The sequence below is a fragment of the Ranitomeya variabilis genome, chromosome 4, assembly GCF_051348905.1.
Source record: "Ranitomeya variabilis isolate aRanVar5 chromosome 4, aRanVar5.hap1, whole genome shotgun sequence".
NCBI classification, from domain to species: Eukaryota; Metazoa; Chordata; class Amphibia; order Anura; family Dendrobatidae; genus Ranitomeya; species Ranitomeya variabilis.
In genome coordinates this window covers 563,066,686-563,086,659 of record NC_135235.1, presented here as the reverse complement: position 1 = coordinate 563,086,659, position 19,974 = coordinate 563,066,686, and the positions used below count along the sequence as shown (strand labels likewise).

Genomic DNA, 19,974 nt, shown 5'->3' with positions numbered 1-19,974 from the left:
TCTTCCGGGCTGCTATGTCGACGGCACGTGACTTCTGGCGTCATGCTGATTGACAGCCGAATTCCATCATTTAGGCAATGTAGAGCCGGCTGTCAATCAGCATCACGTTGGCAGTCACGCCCCATAAACAGCAGAGTGGATGAGAAGCCCCTGCTCCATCAACATGATGTCAGCAGAAGCCGCAGAACCACCATGAGGAGCAGTCTGTGACCACTATTTGAAGGCAGAGAACGGCGCCGGGCACAACAGGCAGGTAGTAGCAACTATCTGCCTGTTAGTTTTTGGGCCCATAGTGAAAAATATTTAATACTCTTGGATAGCCCCTTTAATGATGGGTATTGGGGAAGGAAATGCATTTTAAATCAAGGGAAAATTTACACAGGGCCGTCCTTCCTTGCCTCACAGAACAGTCTTGTAATAATAACATGATTTTTCGCAGGTAGAAGTATGCAATAGCCGGACTATCTTATTTCCTTCTCAGCTTTCCAGCTTCATTTTTACTTTTTGCTTCACAACTTATTAGAGACTTGGTGCGTTACTACTGATAAACTGATTAACAGCCACAGCTGTTTTATATGGTTGCCAGACAGCATGTCCCAGTCTCTCTCAGGTTGTTCTTTCTTTACCTGTAGACTAAATTGATACTGAGCTGAAGAATGGACTAGGATGTCCTGCATATGCCATAATTTTACCTGTATTTTATTGATATTAATCCAATTTTTGAAAAGCTCCTTATGTCATACTCACAGAGGAGAGGAAGCTGAGCAAGCGCATGTGTAGTTCAAGTTCAGAATCAGGCCATGCGACTACGATAGCGTCGATGGGAGAGGAGACATGTTCCTGGATTTTCCATTTATTTTCTTATTCAACAGTGAGAACTCATCGAATCATAGAATGATAAAGATGAAAGGGATCTCCGGGGTCATCATGTCCAAACCCCTGCTCGATGCAGGATTCACTAAACCATCTCAGTCAGATGTCTGTCCAGCCTCTGTTTGAAGACTTCCATTGAAGGAGAACTCACCACCTCTTGTGGCTGCCTGTTCTGCTCATTGATTACCCTCACTATCAAAAAGTTTTTTTTCTAGAACTTGTGCAGGACTTCCCTCTCCACAGAAAGTATATATCTTGGCAAACAAAGGGGTTAGGAATTGGCCCAGAAGTAATTTAAAAGGGCTTGGATTGGGAAAACGAATACCAAACTCTTTTGTACAGGGTAGCAAAACCAACATCTTAATGGAGGTCCATATTAATCTTTGGTATGGAGCTAAGCTATGAGTTGCTGTTTGTGAGGGTTCTCCTACTATAGAGCTGTTGTAGACAGTTGTTGTGTTTTTATTATATTTCTACTAATGTGTAATTTTCTTCCATGCAGGAGAAGACAGATCAAAATCCCAGCGGACACGGTGGAAGGACTCCTTAAGGTCATATCATATGATGAACCTCTAAGTCTGACAGAATTTCTGGGCAAATTCAACCATTACATGCCTGCCATAGCGTGAGTCACTAGCAGGCCGCCGCCAGCTTCCTGTCATTACAATTTCTAATTTGTCTTCCCCCATGTGTAGCCATTTATATACCAGATGTTCCCAGATTGTGCAATGAACGCTGATCCCAATAGTCAGTGAAGAAAAGTCGTCCTCAGGCGAATTCTTTGTTTGTTGTTGTGTAATCTTCTGGGGTTATTGATATAAAGGAAAACACAGGAAAAGTTAATAAGGTGAAGGCTCAGACAACCTGGAGGCCCAACTGGGCTTGGGATGAGATACAGTAACAGGAGCCAATATGGCGGCCATAAGCAGGACTTTACCAGATTTGTGGGCACATGGGAAAAAGCATTCTGATTCTCCAGATGAAAAGCTTTTATATTGTTATGAAATAGTTGTAAAATCCATCAGAAAGTAATTTACAGCTAACAGGTTTCCAAAAGACTGGCATTTTGTACCCCGTTCTTAATAAGGGCCGCACATGTCATTTAATGAATTTGGCGCATCTCATCAGTGGCATGTACAGTATCTTCATGCACCATGCCAGAAATATCACTTAAGTCAGGGACTGGAGTAACATTTCTGGCTATTGATTAATTTGACGGGCAGGCATAGCCACGTACTGTCCCACCCTAGCTTTGTCCTGCTCTGACCATTTTTGCAGAGCTGCTTAAAACTGGCTTGAAAACACCATAAGGCTACTTTCAGACATAGCGCATTTTTGAGCGCTATTTTGCGGGCGCTTTTCAAAAATGCGCAATGTCATTTTCGTCTGCCGGCAAAGTGAATGAGAAATTCACTTTGCCGTTCAGACACACCGCAAAAAAACGCGGCGCTTTTGTCTGCAAACACGCCGGCGTAAAAAGAATTGACATGTCAATTCTTTACGCAGCGGCGTGTCTGCGTATCCCCCTAGGGCCCCATATTAACGTGCACACACAGCGCCTTTGTCCTGGGTGTCGGCGTCTTTGTACGGAGGGGTTGACACCCAGGACCGGACGTGACGTCGGACAGGAAGAGGGAAGCCCCCGCCCCTGTGTGTGTGTGTAGCGACGCTGCAGCGATAGCGACAACGATGCCGATCGCTGCAGCGTCGCTGTTTGATCGCTGGAGAGCTGTCACACAGACCGCTCTCCAGCGACCAAGGATGCCGAGGCCCCCGGGTAACCAGAGTAAACATCGGGTTACTAAGCGCAGGGCCGCGCTTAGTAACCCGATGTTTACCCTGGTTACCAGCCTAAAAGTAAAAAAAACAAACAGTACATGCTCACCTGCGCGTCCCCCAGCCTCTGCTTCCTGACACTGACTGAGCTCCGGCCTTAACAGCACAGCGGTGACGTCACCGCTCTACTTTCACTTTAGGGCCGGCGCTCAGTCACTTTGATACGTGGCACTTTGATACGTGGCACTGAAATATGTGGCACTGAAATATGTGGCACGTGGCACTTTGATACGTGGCACGTGTCACTTAAATACGTGGCACGTGGCACTTTGATACGTGGCACTTTGATACGTGGCACGTGGCACTTTGATACGTGGCACTGAAATATGTGGCACTTTGATACGTGGCACGTGGCACTTTGATACGTGGCACTGAAATATGTGGCACGTGGCACTGAAATACGTGGCACTGAAATACGTGGCACTGAAATACGTGATACGTGGCACTTAAATACGTGGCACTTAAATACGTGGCACGTGGCACTGAAATACGTGGCACTGAAATACGTGGCATGTGGCACTTTGATACGTGGCACGTGGCACTTTGATACGTGGCACTGAAATACGTGGCACTGAAATACGTGATACGTGGCACTTAAATACGTGGCACTTAAATACGTGGCACGTGGCACTGAAATACGTGGCATGTGGCACTGAAATACGTGGCACTGAAATACGTGGCACTGAAATACGTGAAACGTGGCACTTAAATACGTGGCACGTGGCACTTAAATACGTGGCACGTGGCACTGAAATACGTGGCACGTGGCACTGAAATACGTGGCACTGAAATACGTGGCACTGAAATACGTGGCACTGAAATACGTGGCACTTAAATACGTGGCACGTGACACTTAAATACGTGGCACGTGGCACTGAAATACGTGGCACGTGGCACTGAAATACGTGGCACGTGGCACTGAAATACGTGGCACTTAAATACGTGGCACTTAAATACGTGGCACTTAAATACGTGGCACTTAAATACGTGGCACTTAAATACGTGGCACTTAGGCTATGTTCACATTTGCGTTGTGCGCCGCATGCGTCCTTTTTTTGATTGATTTTGGACGCAGCAAAAATGCAACTTGCTGCGTCCTCTGCGGCCGGATGCGTGCGCTGCAGTGACGCATGCGGCGCAAAACGCAAGTGCGACGCATGTCCATGCGCCCCCATGTTAAATATAGGGGCGCATGACGCATGCGGCGCCCGACGCTGCGGCGCAGACCGCAAATGTGAACGTAGACTTAAATAGCTGGATAGAGCTGGATCCGCGGGCTGTGATCTGGCCTACGCTCAGCACTCTGCGGAGCGCTGTCATTCAAAACACGTCCACTCATTTTGGTGTTTAGTCCCAAAATGAAGGATGGAAGAAGAAAAGGGTTGGACAAGGAAATGACATCATTTCTTTTTTTTTTCCCCCACTGCAGTTAAAGCTTTATTTGTGTCAAACACAGACAATCTGCAGAGAAAACTGCATAAAAAACCGCACTAAAAACCGCATCAAAAACGCACCAAAAACGCACCTGCGTTTTCTGCCAAGAGCTGCGGTTTTTGTCCTGAAAAAAAAGGATTGAAATCAGACTGACGCCTGCCCTAGTAACCTGGGGTTAGTGACAGTGGGGTTAGTAAACCCCAGCTGATGTCTGTTCCGCTTGCTGAGGCGTCTTTGGCTCAAGGCCATTGCAGCTGGCAGAATCGACGTGATGTTAACTCCAGTGTGTATTGTATTCTGAGTCATAAAGACAGGAAATGACCTCAATGACTCTTTTTTTTTTCCCCTTTTTTTTTTTTCAAACAAACTTTATTTTCAGTACACAATGCTGAAAAAAACGCAGCTGCAAAAAACGCAGCAAAAAACGCTGTGTGTGAAAGCAGCTGCGTTTTTTGCCTGCGTAAAAAAACGCAGGTAAAGCAGCAGCAAAATACGCGCGCGTAAAAATACGCAGCAAATATGCTGTGTGTGAAAGTAGCCTAAGTTGCAAAAGTTTTCAGTGTTTTCCGCAAACTTTCTGGCAGAAACACTTTGATGAATTTCCCATTATGAGTCCTTAGTCATGACTGGAGTACTGAACCCTTTTTTTTTTTTTTTTTAGAGGAGGTGAGGTGACAAAAAAACAGCAATTCTGGCATTTTAATTTTTCTCCTACATGATGTTTACCGCATGACTTAAATAATTTTATATTTTGATAGATTGGACCTTTGCGGACTTGATGATATCACATTTTTTCCCCTTTATTTTTGTATGGAGAAATGGTGGCGATCCAAACTTTCTTATTTAATTTACATTTTTTTCCATATTTTAACTGAACTTGCATTTGTTTGATTGTTTGTACTATATACTGCAACACCACAGTATTGCAACATTTAACGATCTCCTAGGAAGGCCAACCTGTGACAGGTATGACAGCGAAAGGGGCCTTCCATATTTGATATTTTATTTTTTTTAAAACTCGCTTATAGAGCGCCATTAATTTCCCCAGCACTATACAGACACCAGCATGATTGCTCTGCTAGTATCAGCACATGCTCATTACAGGACTTAGCAGGGTAGAGCAATGTGTGGCTGTACAGACCTGTGCTTCAACTGCGCAGGTGCGAGATTTCTAGCTCTGTAGGGATGACGTAGGATGGATCATTCACGTGATTCGAGGCAGGAGGCACAAGAGTGGGGATAGAGGAGGAGACAGGCAAAGAAAAACAATGCCCATCGCACTAGACCAGACCACGTTCAATAGCATACTGCCTGGGAGAATGATACAAGGTTTTTTTTGGATATGCAGGAGGAGTCGGGGGATTAAATACACATTGCTGGACTGTGGTACAGGAGGAGTTAAGGGTGGTTGGCTTTAGTGCATATTGGGAAACCTGCTTATAGGTTCCCTTTTAGTGGTAAAACAGCAGCGATTGCAGGTAGCTCTGGTGGCTGCTGAAAGAGGCAGGTGCTATCTCTATAACACAGCTGGCACCCGGTATGTGTGATGCAACTCCTGATTGTGCTCAATACATGCGCATCCCACACCCGATATACATGTAAGGTGTACGCTATATGAACTATCGATCATTTTATTTATAAAAATTACATGAACCAAATGGAGGCAGCACTCCAAAGTTTTATGATGAAAAATTGGATTTTAGTTGGCTCACGCAGGAAATTAAAAATATATTTTTTAGAACATCAGGTTTGGCTCATGATTCTACATCACAAGCCGATTATCATTGATGACTGGGCCTCCATCATGCGATGTGAAAATAGGCTATTTCCCTTGAGAAGGGGAAGACCCCAAACGATGACACAATACGATCTGACTTCTCCAGACCTCTGGATTAGCCTCATTAGGAATGTTTGTAGATGTCTGTGTAATTAGTACATTCCTCATTAGGGTGTGTTCACACTGAGCCTTTTTGCTGAGTTTTTGAAGGGGAACTGAGCAGAAACTACATTTTTGAGGGGGACTTCAAGAGATTCCGTTTGGTTTTTACTCTAAAAACTCAGCAAAAAGACTGAGTGTGAACACATCCTTTGGGTATGTCTACACATAGAGCCTGATTCATGAAAGCTTTTATGCCAGTATTCTGGTGTCAAATACTTTGAAAAGTCGCATAATTTTGATGAAAATCGAGGCTTTGCTAAAATTTTGCAGCTTTTCCTTTCTCATGTCATTTTCACCCATCTGAGACAAAGAGCAAGCGGCGGCGGCATTCGCTACACCATTGATCTTACTCCAGCAGGGACTGGAGTAGGATTTGTGGCGAGGCAGACAGAGAGGTGTACGCCATTCGTCCAACACTCCTGTTTCATAAAGTGGTTTGAGCAAGGTGGCAGGACAAATCAACAGCAACTAAGCTGTAATAGCAGATACAACTTGTGTGTTGTCTTTCCATGTATAATCCCTTTAAAATATGTTGTTTCACTGTGATGATGAATGATCGATTTGTTTCTTCTTGTAGAGGTGACAGAGATGCCATTAAGAGGGTCGCTTATGAATTTGTCGAAATGAAAGCAAAGGAAGGGGTAGTGTATGTGGAGGTCAGATACAGCCCTCATCTTATGGCCAATTCCAAAGTGGACCCAATCCCATGGGGACAGAAGGAGTAAGTGATGTTTTTTTAGATGGCAGGGTCCATACCTCACCTAATGGGGAAGACATCCATCACCGCATTATAGACATATCCTAAAGATTCATGATGAGATGATATGTTCACCATCTTCTAAAATTTCCCAGATTCCCTTTAAATTTTAGACATTATAGCTGGCGGCCTATAGTTCCCTATCATACATTGCTTCTGGGTATTAGTTCTCCTTGTGATCCATCTGCGGTGGGAAGTCTTTACATTGTATAGTGACAGCTGCCAATCAGTGCTGGGCATGAGGTTGGACTAGGAGGCACAAGGTCAGTTGTCATGTAGTGACAATCTCCTGCTGATAAAACACTGATTGTATTAAAACAGCAAAATACAGCCCAATAAGTGACACATCGCAGAATTCAGGAACTCTGCTCCTACATTATGGTGCCATCGGATTACATAGCAAAATAGGGTGACAGATTCTCTTTAAATATGAATATTAGCTCATCATAAGGAATAAAACTGTCTCTGTAGTGTCATCTATAGAGCTACCTGTAAGTCTAGTTCAGACCTATAAAACACCCTTGAAAGATGTTATAAGAGTATCACTTCATGCAGAGGGAAAGAGTACCTGGGTGGCATTATTCTGCTATATTCACGTTTTTTCCCTAGTTATATAACTATTGGTCTACAATACAAATCCCTGTATCTAACAGAGGCAGAGAAGACTAACATCCACAGCGCCACCTAGTGTCTACCATTACCATAGACTTTTCCATTAGCTACGCACTAGCCGGACTGCATTAATAACAGGTTAATGTCCTTGTACCACTCTTGTCTCCACAGAGGGAACATCACACCGGATGATGTAGTTAACCTTGTTAATCAAGGATTACGGGAAGGAGAAAAAGCCTTCAACATCAAAGCCAGGTCTATTCTATGCTGCATGCGGCACATGCCAAGTAATGTATTCCAGCCCCCGTTGCTCTCTTTTATCTTCTATCCTGGCATATTTTGTATTGTAGATAACAGTGAATGAGCAGGACACTGTCTGTCCTGTATGAAGTATTGGGTTCGTGCTATGTAAAGCATAGCCTGCGTTGATTCATATGGCAGTGCGCAGTGCCTAGGACATACGCTATATAGGTTGACAAAATAACTATATGTGATAGGAAGATAGAGGGCCTGATTCATAAATTGCATTTTTTTTAAGTTGCTTTTTTATATATTTTGGTGTTTGCAAATTTTTTGTTTTGCTCCAAATTCATCAAAATGGTTCAATCTGTTCATATATATAGTTATGGGTGAAAGTGTTACCATCTGTGAAATTAAATTGTTCCATAAAATGAAAATTCTTGCTACCTTTCCAAAGTTGTGGGTAAACAACTTTGTTTCAAGCATGTGATGCTCGTTCAAACTCACCTGTGGCAAGTAACAGGTGTGGGTAATATGACAATCATACCTGAAACCAGATAAAAAGGGGAGAAGTTGACTCAATCTTTGTATTGTGTGCCTGTGTGCGCCACACGAAGCATGGAAAATAGAGCAAGGAAAAGAAAACTGAGGACTTGAGAACCAATATTGTTAAAACATATCAACATTCTCAAGGTTACAAGTCCATTTCCAGAGATCTTGTGCGTGTAATGTGAAAAAATTTTGAAAAGTTCACTGGGTATGAATATTTTTTCGGTTAATTGCATAAAATATAAAACTTATTAGAATTGAGCTTAGGGACAAAGCCATTCGCACAGCCTCTACGGGGTGCTATACGGAGACCCTAGCATTCTAAGTTATGGATATGTAAGGGAGGGATCTGGTCGACATCACTTTCCACATTCCTAAACATTCTGCTACGGTGCCCCTGAGTGTGCATGTGCTTTATTGGGACTTGTTACTTACCCCTTTTTAGACCACAAGCGTTATGATAGAATGGGGTCCTTAACTTCATGCGATGAATCAGGGAGACCAACAACTGTTTTAAAAAGTTTAAAAACAGCTTTACTTGAGTTCTTGATAACATTCTCCAACATCTGATAACACAGGTCAACAAAAAAAATTTTTTTTTCTGGTGTCCAAAATATTTTAATGAATTTGGGGTATTTTCGGGGTGCTGATTCTGAATATGCTATCAGTTTTGCCAGATTGGCTCAAGTTTTTGAGATTTTTGGTATCTTATTTATAGCACTTTCTTTGGATTAGTACTTGAACTGAGCAGTTCTCAATATAGTTTTGTGTTAATTAGTGTTCTAAAAGTTTGTTCATAGCTTGATTTTTGCACTAACTTTATGTTGTTGTCTGTTTTCCAGTGAAAAGCATGAACTCATCAAGAAGAAGTTGTCTTAACGATCCAGACTCATTCTGTTACATTTGTAACAGTCATGATGACTGTTATTTCTGTGCAGTGCAAGTGCAAGGATTCAATAAGCATAAGAAACGAAAATGGGAGTAACATGGAATCTGCAAGAAGGCCTGTCCCTCATTGTGAAGATGTGCCTGTACCTGTGTTTACCATAAATAACAGTCATCATGATGATTTTTTGGCTCTCTCCACACCATTGGAACACCAAATTTGAAGCTTTTTCTTTGTCCTTTGCTCCATTTTCGTAATAATTCGATACATGCTTTGCACACTATGTGTGGTGCCCAAAACTTGTCTTGGTCCCCAAGCATAACCCCAAAATAGGCAAAATACACTTTTTTTACGAAGTCTGTTATGTTTCTTCTATGTTTTGGCAGTGTGTATTCACCACAAATGTAACAGAATGAGTCTGGATCGTTAAGACAACTTCTTCTTGATGAGTTCATGCTTTTCACTGGAAAACAGACAACAACATAAAGTTAGTGCAAAAATCAAGCTATGAACAAACTTTTAGAACACTAATTAACACAAAACTATATTGAGAACTGCTCAGTTCAAGTACTAATCCAAAGAAATTAATGAGATGATGCGTCCCATTTACCAACAAGTGCTATAAATAAGATACCAAAAATCTCAAAAACTTCAGCCAATCTGGCAAAACTGATGACATATTCAGAATCAGCACCCCAAAAATACCCTAAATTCGATGAAATATCTTTGGCACCAAAAATGCTGTTGACCAGTGTAATCAGCAAGGCTCATATCTTGGTTTCTTTACAAACGGAACAACAATGATGTTCAGTACAGTTGCAGAGTAACAGAGTGTCTTCCCCCACTGCTAATATCCTGTAAGGAGGTGAAGCACAAGAAGAGTCCGGGGGCGGTTACCTTCTCGGCTCCGTGCCTGGAACCATTGAGCTGTGCTACAGGTTCCCCAGGGGGCAGACTTAGAGACCGGGGCAGAAAGGAAGCCGGGCTGAGAGCGGGAAAGGTGCGCGTGCAAGGGTCAGAGCAGCGTGAGCAGCGGTCAGAGCAGGACGCAGCTGCACTCCGGGAAAGAAAGAGCTCCTGGTCAGAGGACAAATACAGGGAGATCGCTCAAAAAGACTGCATCTTGTGAGTACATGAAAGCAGACTCTGCTGTGACTGGAGAGGGGCGCCTTGACACCCATGCGGAGACAGTGGCACGTGCAGAGACTGTGACCCCTGGTACCCACGGTACCAGTGCAGAGCCCTTGATTCCTGTTGAGAGACTTATTAATAGACTGACCATCATTTTCCCGGGATAGGCTGTGCGGTAAAAGTTAAAGACTCAGAGCCGGTGTATATCACATTAACTCTCGAAACCCCAGGCAGCGGTTTCCTACAGACTACTCAGCCCATGGACAACAGAGAGACGACAAGTGCCGCTGTATCTCGGCACCTACGTTGGAGAAGACGAACCTTCAAGCAAGTCCTCATCAGACTGATAAGTGTTCTTTTTCCCAAGAAATTCCGTTTTCTACTGTTACACTGTTTGACTCCCATATTTTTGCACTATTATATTGTTAGTTATATTCCACTTCTTCCCCCCTGTGAGGAGAACCTGATTCCTGTTAATAAACCCCTCAACTGTTGGTCTATCTGTTCCGTGGTGACACTCTCAGTACCTGCATCCTATTACAATCCCATACTACAATGCAGTACACAGTGTTCCTTCCTGGTCAGACAAAGATTCACTTAGTCCTCCAGGACCAGTTTGACATGTTGTCAGTAGCCCAGTCCACACTAGCCAGCTACAGGAATCACATGATGCCCCTTATGAGATAGCAATTGCCTCCTAAAGACAATATTGGTATGAGAGTTGACCTCAATATCACAACACAATACACTGGTGCATGGAAACTGGCACTGTGTTGAGCTTGACGTATGAGATTGGGAATTCTAGTGGTAGGTTAGTGCTAAAAACGAAGACCAGCAAAAAAACAAAATGCATATTCAAAGTCAAAAGGTTTCTCTCTGTGGAAAGATGTCTTCAATCGATTGCCTGTGCCAGTAGGTAAGAGGATAGAATTGTCCCCATGAAGGCTACAATCTTAGACCAGAACATTATTGTAAGCTGTACTTGTATGGACACGAGAAGGCAACTATGACTATCCCATAAGAAGAGCTTGTGAAACCTGTAGATTCTCTTCCATGAAAACTGTAAATCCACATGATCGTTACATCTTGGCCAACCATGGCTAACCCTTGGGTGCCTAACCAACATTCCTACTAGCCAAGCACACAATGGTGACATAAATCATACATGTGGAGCGCCCCCAGACGCAGGGCCGCGTGTTATGATTTTCCCAATGGCAGGGAAATCAAAATAACAACGGACTAGCTCTCGGGTGATGGGAACTAAAGTGACCGTGACCTGAACCTGACACGACACTGGAAGTAGCCGGGGAGTGTTTCCTACGATGCCCTAGACACCACGCGCCAGCCGGAGATCTAACTACCCCTATCAGAGGAATATACAGGCCTGCCTTACCTCCAGAGATGAACCCCAAAAGGAGATAGCAGCCCCCCACAGATATTGACGGTGAGTCAAGAGGAAAAGACATACGTAGGATGAACAGCAGATTTAGCACAGTGAGGTCCGCTTACTAGATAGCAGAAGTACAGGAAAGAGTCACTTCACGGTCAACTTCAAAACACTACTCAAAAACACCATCCTGAAATTACTTTAAAACTCCAGTGACAACTCATGCCACTGGAGTGGCAATTTCAGTCCACGAGAGCTTCCAGCTGCAGAGAGTCACATTGCAAATAGCTGGACAAAAATAGCATAAACTAGAAACAAAATTCAACTTAGCTGAACAGGATCTTGAGGCAGGAGAATGCAACAGAATGCTACTGATACATTGTTGGCCGGCATCAGACCAGCAGCCAAGCAGCCTTAAATAGGAAACTCCCCTAATGGGTGTCAACAGGTGATCAAGGATAGAAGAAGGCAAATAAGTGGCACTACCATAAAACACCACCGGGGGAGCCCACAAACAGAATTCACAACAGTACCCCCCCCTTAAGGAGGGGGCACCGAACCCTCACCAGAACCACCAGGGCGATCTGGATGAGCACTATGAAATGCACGAACCAAATCAGGAGCATGAACATCAGATGCTGTCACCCAAGAATTATCCTCCTGACCATAGCCTTTCCACTTAACCAGATACTGAAGTTTCCGTCTGGAAACACGGGAGTCCAAGATCTTTTCCACCACATACTCCAACTCACCCTCAACCAGCACAGGAGCAGGAGGATCAGCAGACGGAACAACCGGCACCTCATACCTCCGCAACAATGACCGATGAAAAACATTATGAATAGTAAAAGATGCTGGGAGGTCCAAACGAAAGGACACAGGATTGAGAACCTCCAGAATCCTATAAGGGCCGATAAACCGAGGCTTAAACTTAGGGGACGAGACCTTCATAGGAACAAATCGAGAAGACAACCAAACCAGGTCCCCAACACAAAGACGAGGACCGACACGCCGATGACGATTAGTGAACTGTTGAGTCTTCTCCTGGGACAACTTCAGATTGTCCACAACCTGTCCCCAAATCTGATGCATTCTATCAACCACAGCATCTACTCCAGGACAATCCGAAGACTCCAATTGACCGGACGAAAAGCGAGGGTGAAACCCTGAATTACAAAAAATTGGAGAAACCAAAGTGGCAGAACTGGCCCGATTGTTAAGGGCAAACTCTGCCAATGGCAAAAAATCAAGCCAATCGTCCTGATCAGCGGACACAAAACACCTCAAGTAAGTCTCCAAGGTCTGATTAGTACGCTCAGTCTGGCCATTAGTCTGAGGATGGAATGCAGACGAAAAAGACAAGTCGATGCCCATCCTGGCACAGAACGCCCGCCAAAATCTAGACACAAACTGAGTACCCCTGTCAGACACTATATTCTCAGGAATACCATGCAAACGCACAACATTCTGAAAAAATAGAGGGACCAGCTCAGAGGAGGAGGGCAATTTGGGCAAAGGTACCAAGTGAACCATCTTGGAAAAACGGTCACACACCACCCAGATGACGGACATCCTACGAGAAACAGGAAGGTCAGAAATAAAGTCCATAGAGATGTGCGTCCAAGGCCTCTTAGGAATAGGCAAGGGCAACAACAACCCGCTGGCCCGGGAACAGCAGGGCTTAGCCCGAGCACAAACATCACAAGACTGCACAAAAATACGTACATCTCGAGACAAGGAAGGCCACCAGAAGGACCTAGACACCAGATCCCTGGTGCCAAAAATTCCAGGATGACCTGCCAACGCGGAAGAGTGAACCTCCGAAATAACTCTACTGGTCCAGTCATCAGGGACAAACAGTCTACCAGGCGGACAGCGATCAGGCCTATCCACCTGAAACTCCTGCAAAGAGCGCCGCAGGTCTGGGGAGACAGCTGACAATATCACCCCATCCTTCAGGATGCCAGTAGGTTCGGAATCACCAGGCGAGTCAGGCTCAAAACTCCTAGAGAGGGCATCCGCCCTCACATTCTTAGACCCAGGCAGATATGAAACCACAAAGTTAAATCGAGAGAAAAACAACGACCAGCGCGCCTGTCTAGGATTCAGACGCCTGGCTGACTCAAGATAAATTAGATTTTTGTGGTCAGTCAAGACCACCACCTGGTGTCTAGCACCCTCAAGCCAATGACGCCACTCCTCAAATGCCCACTTCATGGCCAAAAGCTCCCGATTTCCAACATCATAATTTCGCTCAGCGGGCGAAAACTTTCGAGAGAAAAACGCACATGGTCTCATCACTGAGCAGTCAGGACCTTTCTGCGACAAAACTGCACCTGCTCCGATCTCGGAAGCATCTACTTCAACCTGGAACGGGAGCGAAACATCAGGCTGGCGCAACACAGGAGCAGAAGAAAAGCGGCGCTTAAGCTCCCGAAAGGCCTCCACAGCCGCAGAGGACCAATCCATGAGACTCAGAGCGGCGCCAGAATCCACATAAGCATCCACAGTAACAGATGATAAAGTACAAATCAATGTCACGGACAAAAGAAATTTAGACTGCAAGGTACCCATAGAAAAAGATTTATCAACCTTTTTATCAACCTTCTTTATGCGTTTAGAGCATGCTGATATAACATGAGCTGGATCTCCACAATAGAAGCACAACCCATTTTTGCGCCTGTAATTCTGTCGTTCGCCTCTAGACAATACACTATCGCATTGCATATGCTCTGGTGCCTTTTCAGAGGTCACCGCCAAATGATGCACAGGTTTTTGCTCAGAAGATACCGCCATATGGTGCACAGGTTTTTGCTCAAAAGATACCGCCATATGGTGCACAGTTTTTTGCTCAGAAGATACCGCCATATGGTGCACAGATTCCTGCTCAGAAGATACCGCCATATGGTGCACAGATTTGTGCTCCCGTAAACGCCGATCAATCTGGATAGCCAATTTCATGGCATCATTCAGACCTGTAGGCACAGGGAACCCCACCATGACATCCTTCACGGCATCAGAGAGACCTTCTCTGAAATTAGCTGCTAGAGCGCACTCATTCCATTTAGTAAGCACCGACCATTTACGAAATTTTTGGCAGTATATCTCAGCTTCATCTTGCCCTTGGGAAAGAGCTATCAAGGCTTTCTCAGCCAAAATCTCTAAATTAGGTTCTTCATAAAGCAACCCCAAAGCCAGAAAAAACGCATCTACATTTAATAACGCAGGATCCCCTGGCGACAATGCAAATGCCCAACTTTGTGGGTCACCCCGCAATAGAGAAATAACAATTTTAACCTGTTGCGCAGGATCACCAGCAGAGTGAGATTTCAGAGACAAAAACAATTTACAATTCTCTCTGAAATTCAAAAAATGGGATCTGTCTCCGGTAAAAAATTCAGGCATAGGGATCTTAGGTTCAGACATTGGAGCACGTATAACAAAATCTTGTAAGTTCTGGACCTTTGTAGCCAGGTTATTCAGACCTGCAACCAAACTCTGAGGATCCATGATTCAAACAGGTGTAACCAAAGCCATTCAGAGATTAAGAGGAGAGGAAAAAAAAAAAAGGCTGAAGACTGCAGTTTAAGCAAGGAGTACAAATAAGAACTAAGGTGCACTTTCCAAACACAGAAGGAAAAAAAACCTTTTCATATCCTTTCCTGCTTTAGTGCATAGTTTTAACACATGTGGGCCGGCCAAACTGTTATGATTTTCCCAATGGCAGGGAAATCAAAATAACAACGGACTAGCTCTCGGGTGATGGGAACTAAAGTGACCGTGACCTGAACCTGACACGACACTGGAAGTAGCCGGGGAGTGTTTCCTACGATGCCCTAGACACCACGCGCCAGCCGGAGATCTAACTACCCCTATCAGAGGAATATACAGGCCTGCCTTACCTCCAGAGATGAACCCCAAAAGGAGATAGCAGCCCCCCACAGATATTGACGGTGAGTCAAGAGGAAAAGACATACGTAGGATGAACAGCAGATTTAGCACAGTGAGGTCCGCTTACTAGATAGCAGAAGTACAGGAAAGAGTCACTTCACGGTCAACTTCAAAACACTACTCAAAAACACCATCCTGAAATTACTTTAAAACTCCAGTGACAACTCATGCCACTGGAGTGGCAATTTCAGTCCACGAGAGCTTCCAGCTGCAGAGAGTCACATTGCAAATAGCTGGACAAAAATAGCATAAACTAGAAACAAAATTCAACTTAGCTGAACAGGATCTTGAGGCAGGAGAATGCAACAGAATGCTACTGATACATTGTTGGCCGGCATCAGACCAGCAGCCAAGCAGCCTTAAATAGGAAACTCCCCTAATGGGTGTCAACAGGTGATCAAGGATAGAAGAAGGCAAATAAGTGGCACTACCATAAAACACCACCGGGGGAGCCCACAAACAGAATTCACAACAGCCGCGGGGTACTCGGTACCGGGCTTCTCTGTCTCAGTTCTGGGGTTGTCACGGTGGCTAGACCCGGTCCGTGACCCTGCTAAGGGGCGTCCAATGAAAGGTGTAAATGGTGGTGTGCGGTGCAGGTCGCAATGAATAATGAGGACACAGGGTTGCAGTCTCTTTACCTCTTTACTAAAGGCTTCAAGATCCTCAATCCAGATTACGGTTAACAGGGCTGTCTGAGACTGGCCGGTCCAATGGCACCTCCAGAGTTCCCTTTGCAGGTGGAAATCTGTGCCTTCCTTCTAGCGCCTGTGTGTTGTAGTACTTCCCTGCTGAGCACCACGGGATAGTCCTCACAACTGTTGTGTCTGTTTCTGATGTTCTTTCCCACAACTTATGTCTATTCTGATGTTCTTCTCCGTCCCCCAGATGATATGTATAGGACGCACCTGTATGACGGGAAGGCCTGGAGCTCTTCCGGGACCCTAGCGTCGCCCCTCTCCCACAGTTGCCCCCTATGTCTTCTTAGGTGATTTTGGTGAGACAGCCAACCTAAAATTAACTGTCCTGCCTCTGTTTGAAGTATTGCTTGGAGCCTAATACTTCCTCGGCGTTCTGGCCACCGGCTACGCGCCTCAATAGGATGTTGCCTCGATCTTACAGCACGACTCCTATTGGTGTTATCTCCTTTCTGCTTTGATCTCGTTTCTCACTCTCCACAATAAACCTCGCTTCTTGTCCTTTCTTGAGATACCGCCGCGATGTAGTGCAGGCGCGGTTCCTTAACGTTCTTTCCTGTTCGCTAGGCCTCTGTCAGGATCCCACCCCTGACAGGGACCCCCCTGAATCTTCCCCTGCAACACCCTCTGCAACAGGATGTTGCCTGGTTCCAACCCAGTCAGCTTCTAACTAACTTTCTATCTAACCCCCAGTTTTACCAGATTGTGAGGAGTGGCCTAATACATAGCGCCCTTAGCTCCCCCTGGAGGCCAGACTATGAAGTGTATTGGTGTCTGTGATACCTGGTCAGGTGAACTCCTTCAGTGCCATCAGACGTACCATCACTCCCCTTAGCGGCGGAGCATCACTACTGCAACGACCAGGACTCTGGGGCGCTGCACTCCCCCCCCGGTTAAATCCAGTACTCCCGGACTGGGAAGAAAACAACAATACATGTCAGCAAAAGACATACAAATTTTGAAATGCAGTAAACAAATAACAAGTGAAAGTAACAGTGTTTCCTTTATGGGAGGTGAGGACTCTTGAACGTTACAAACATGGTTTATTATTTTTAAATAACAGTCTATAAATAACTTCTATTACCCAGCCGGGTATTCTACTGAGTGCAAATTCTGAACAATAATTTAACATTGCCTTTAAGGACGTATAACCTGGATCCACTAAAGGCCTATGATAAAACTTCTAAAATATAAATTAACTTTTCTTCATCTTTCTTTCCTAAGTGCAATATTTTCTTTTTACTCTCTGATTGTCTCATGCAGGACCGCCTGTCTGTCTGCCCAGGCCTACTGCCTCTTTTCTTAGTACAGTATCATCGAGCCATCTCTCTATGGCTCCTAGGAGGACTCACTCACTAACCCCTATGGGTTCACTTTCCTGTCCTCATTCTCTAACACATTATTAAACATTTCCTATAATCAACTAACTAATTACATATAACTTTTCTATGTAAAACATTATTTCTATCTATTCTCTTTCAAGGCGACATTGTATCTTAAATACAACTAACAAACATTCCCTTTAAGAGGGAGCCAAGTCTCTTTGAGGTAGTGCAGCTACTCAAGCTGCAAGTCAATGTAGGCAGGAACTCCAAGGCTGTTCCCAGGAACAGTTTCTTCGCAAAGAGTTCTCTTTGTTGTAAAACCAGTAGAGGGCACCCTTAAGAGGGTGCGAACTATTTACAAAACAGTTTGTGAATCATTCACCGTCCATGATTCGGTAGTCTTTAAAACAGTGATGAACCAATCAAATAGGCAAAATAGGGATCCCGGGTCAACTAAGGGATCCCTTTAAGTGATAACCCTGGTTGGGTTATAGCAGCAGAGAAGCACAAAAAGACGAACAGTTAACTATATACATTCTCGTGGTTCCGAGGTTTATCCTCATAGAAGATTACATTGCATCAATTGGTGGCGGACACTCGCCGGCCGGGGAGGTTGTGGTCCTCTGTCCTCGGCAGATGCAGTATCAGTATGATTAGTTGGTCTCCCAGACACGGCCAGATCACCCGGTGTCTGGATTCGAATATCGGCTGTGGTTGCAAGTTCAGTGGCAGCAAAAATACACACCGTAGCAACAGTAGTGGTGTTGGTCAAATCAGGGTTGGTCGTCAGCGGGACAGCGGGTGGCGCTACTACCGGCTCACACCATTGGACGTCTCGAGCGCACCACCCCTGCACGCTCCGGTGGCGGGTGTAGGTCACCTGGTCCCCTTTACATGGTAGCTGATTGTCATATCGATTGCGGGATGGAGTTTTCACATTGTAGCTGGTAAAGAAGATGTCAGTCGGCAGTCCCGGTTCCTGTATAGAGCCCCAACCCCGCTTCGGGTAGAAGGCTAGTACAGTCCCCTGCCTGACCAGGTTCCTCCTGTTGTGTTCAGTCTTTGATCTCTGTACTCTCGGTGGGTCATTTGGTTCTGTCTCCCTTCGGTTTTGCCATTGTCGAATTAAGCATTGTTTATACTGTTCCCAGGTGAGCGCAGCAATGCTGAGGCCCTCCTGCCTGGCCCCGTCTGGCCCGATCCGCGGGGTGTCCCATTGGAAGGTCACCCCCTCTAAGCTCACATCTAGCGGTTCCCCCATCGTGGTTGGTAGCGGAGGCACCAGCTTCTCCATGGTGCCTGGGGTCAGTATCACTAGCTCAGCGGTGAAAACTCGGTTATTGTCGGGCTGGGGAGCGGTCACGGGAGCAGGGTCGGTCGGGAGAGCAGGATCGGTTGGGGGAGCAGGGACGCTTTCCATACCTGCGTCTGATGTGATTCCACCGATGTCGATCTGTTCCGTTGACAAGGACACTGGAATCGGCTGCAGCCTGGACTGCGGTTCCTCCAGGACGGTCTCCTGATGCAGCTCCGACCCCCATTGCTTCGCATCGGTTGGCTCCATGTTCGGGATGGGCTGGCTCGGCTCCGCCGCGTGCGGCACCGAGAGGTCCGGATCCTCCAGCTGCAGTGGACTCGGGTCCGTCTCCAGTGGACGAGGACAGGCCGGGATCACTTCGCCGTCGCTCGGGCACTCGCTGATCATCTTCGTTGTCCCGCATTCGATGGCTGCACATGCACCTGGCTCCGCCATTTCTCCGGGGTGGAGCTCCCTCTTCACCTCGTTCCCGCCGTTGCAAATCAGGGGGTGGTTCTCCTCTGCTTCTGGGCAGGTCGTCATCTCGCAGCAGTAGTTGGAGGGGGCGGTCGCCGCTTTTGGCGCCGCTTTGGTAGTCTCCTCCCATGGCATGCCCTTCTTCTTCCTCTGCGCTCCCCGTGACACTGCAATGGCGGCGGTTTTGGCGGGTACTTTTGGCAACAAGTGGCAATACACAGTCTTTGCAGTAAGTCACAGTTCAAGCACAATAAATCACAGTTCCAATTCTTCAGGCTTAAGTAGATCCTGTTCGTGACACCAAGTTTGGAGCGCCCCCAGATGCAGGGCCGCGGGGTACTCGGTACCGGGCTTCTCTGTCTCAGTTCTGGGGTTGTCACGGTGGCTAGACCCGGTCCGTGACCCTGCTAAGGGGCGTCCAATGAAAGGTGTAAATGGTGGTGTGCGGTGCAGGTCGCAATGAATAATGAGGACACAGGGTTGCAGTCTCTTTACCTCTTTACTGAAGGCTTCAAGATCCTCAATCCAGAGTACGGCGTAACAGGGCTGTCTGAGACCGGACGGTCCAATGGCACCTCCAGA

At 45.7% G+C, this 19,974-nt stretch overlaps 1 protein-coding gene across 1 annotated transcript in view; it reads left to right on the top strand.

The window, feature by feature from the left end:
- The window catches only part of ADA (adenosine deaminase), a 111,406-nt gene that overhangs the window by 71,759 nt on the left and 19,673 nt on the right, over positions 1-19,974 (top strand). The window contains exons 3-5 of the mRNA XM_077252796.1: positions 1,376-1,498; positions 6,660-6,803; positions 7,623-7,738. Coding sequence (XP_077108911.1) covers positions 1,376-1,498; positions 6,660-6,803; positions 7,623-7,738 — 383 coding nt within the window. The remainder of the gene's footprint in view (positions 1-1,375; positions 1,499-6,659; positions 6,804-7,622; positions 7,739-19,974) is intronic.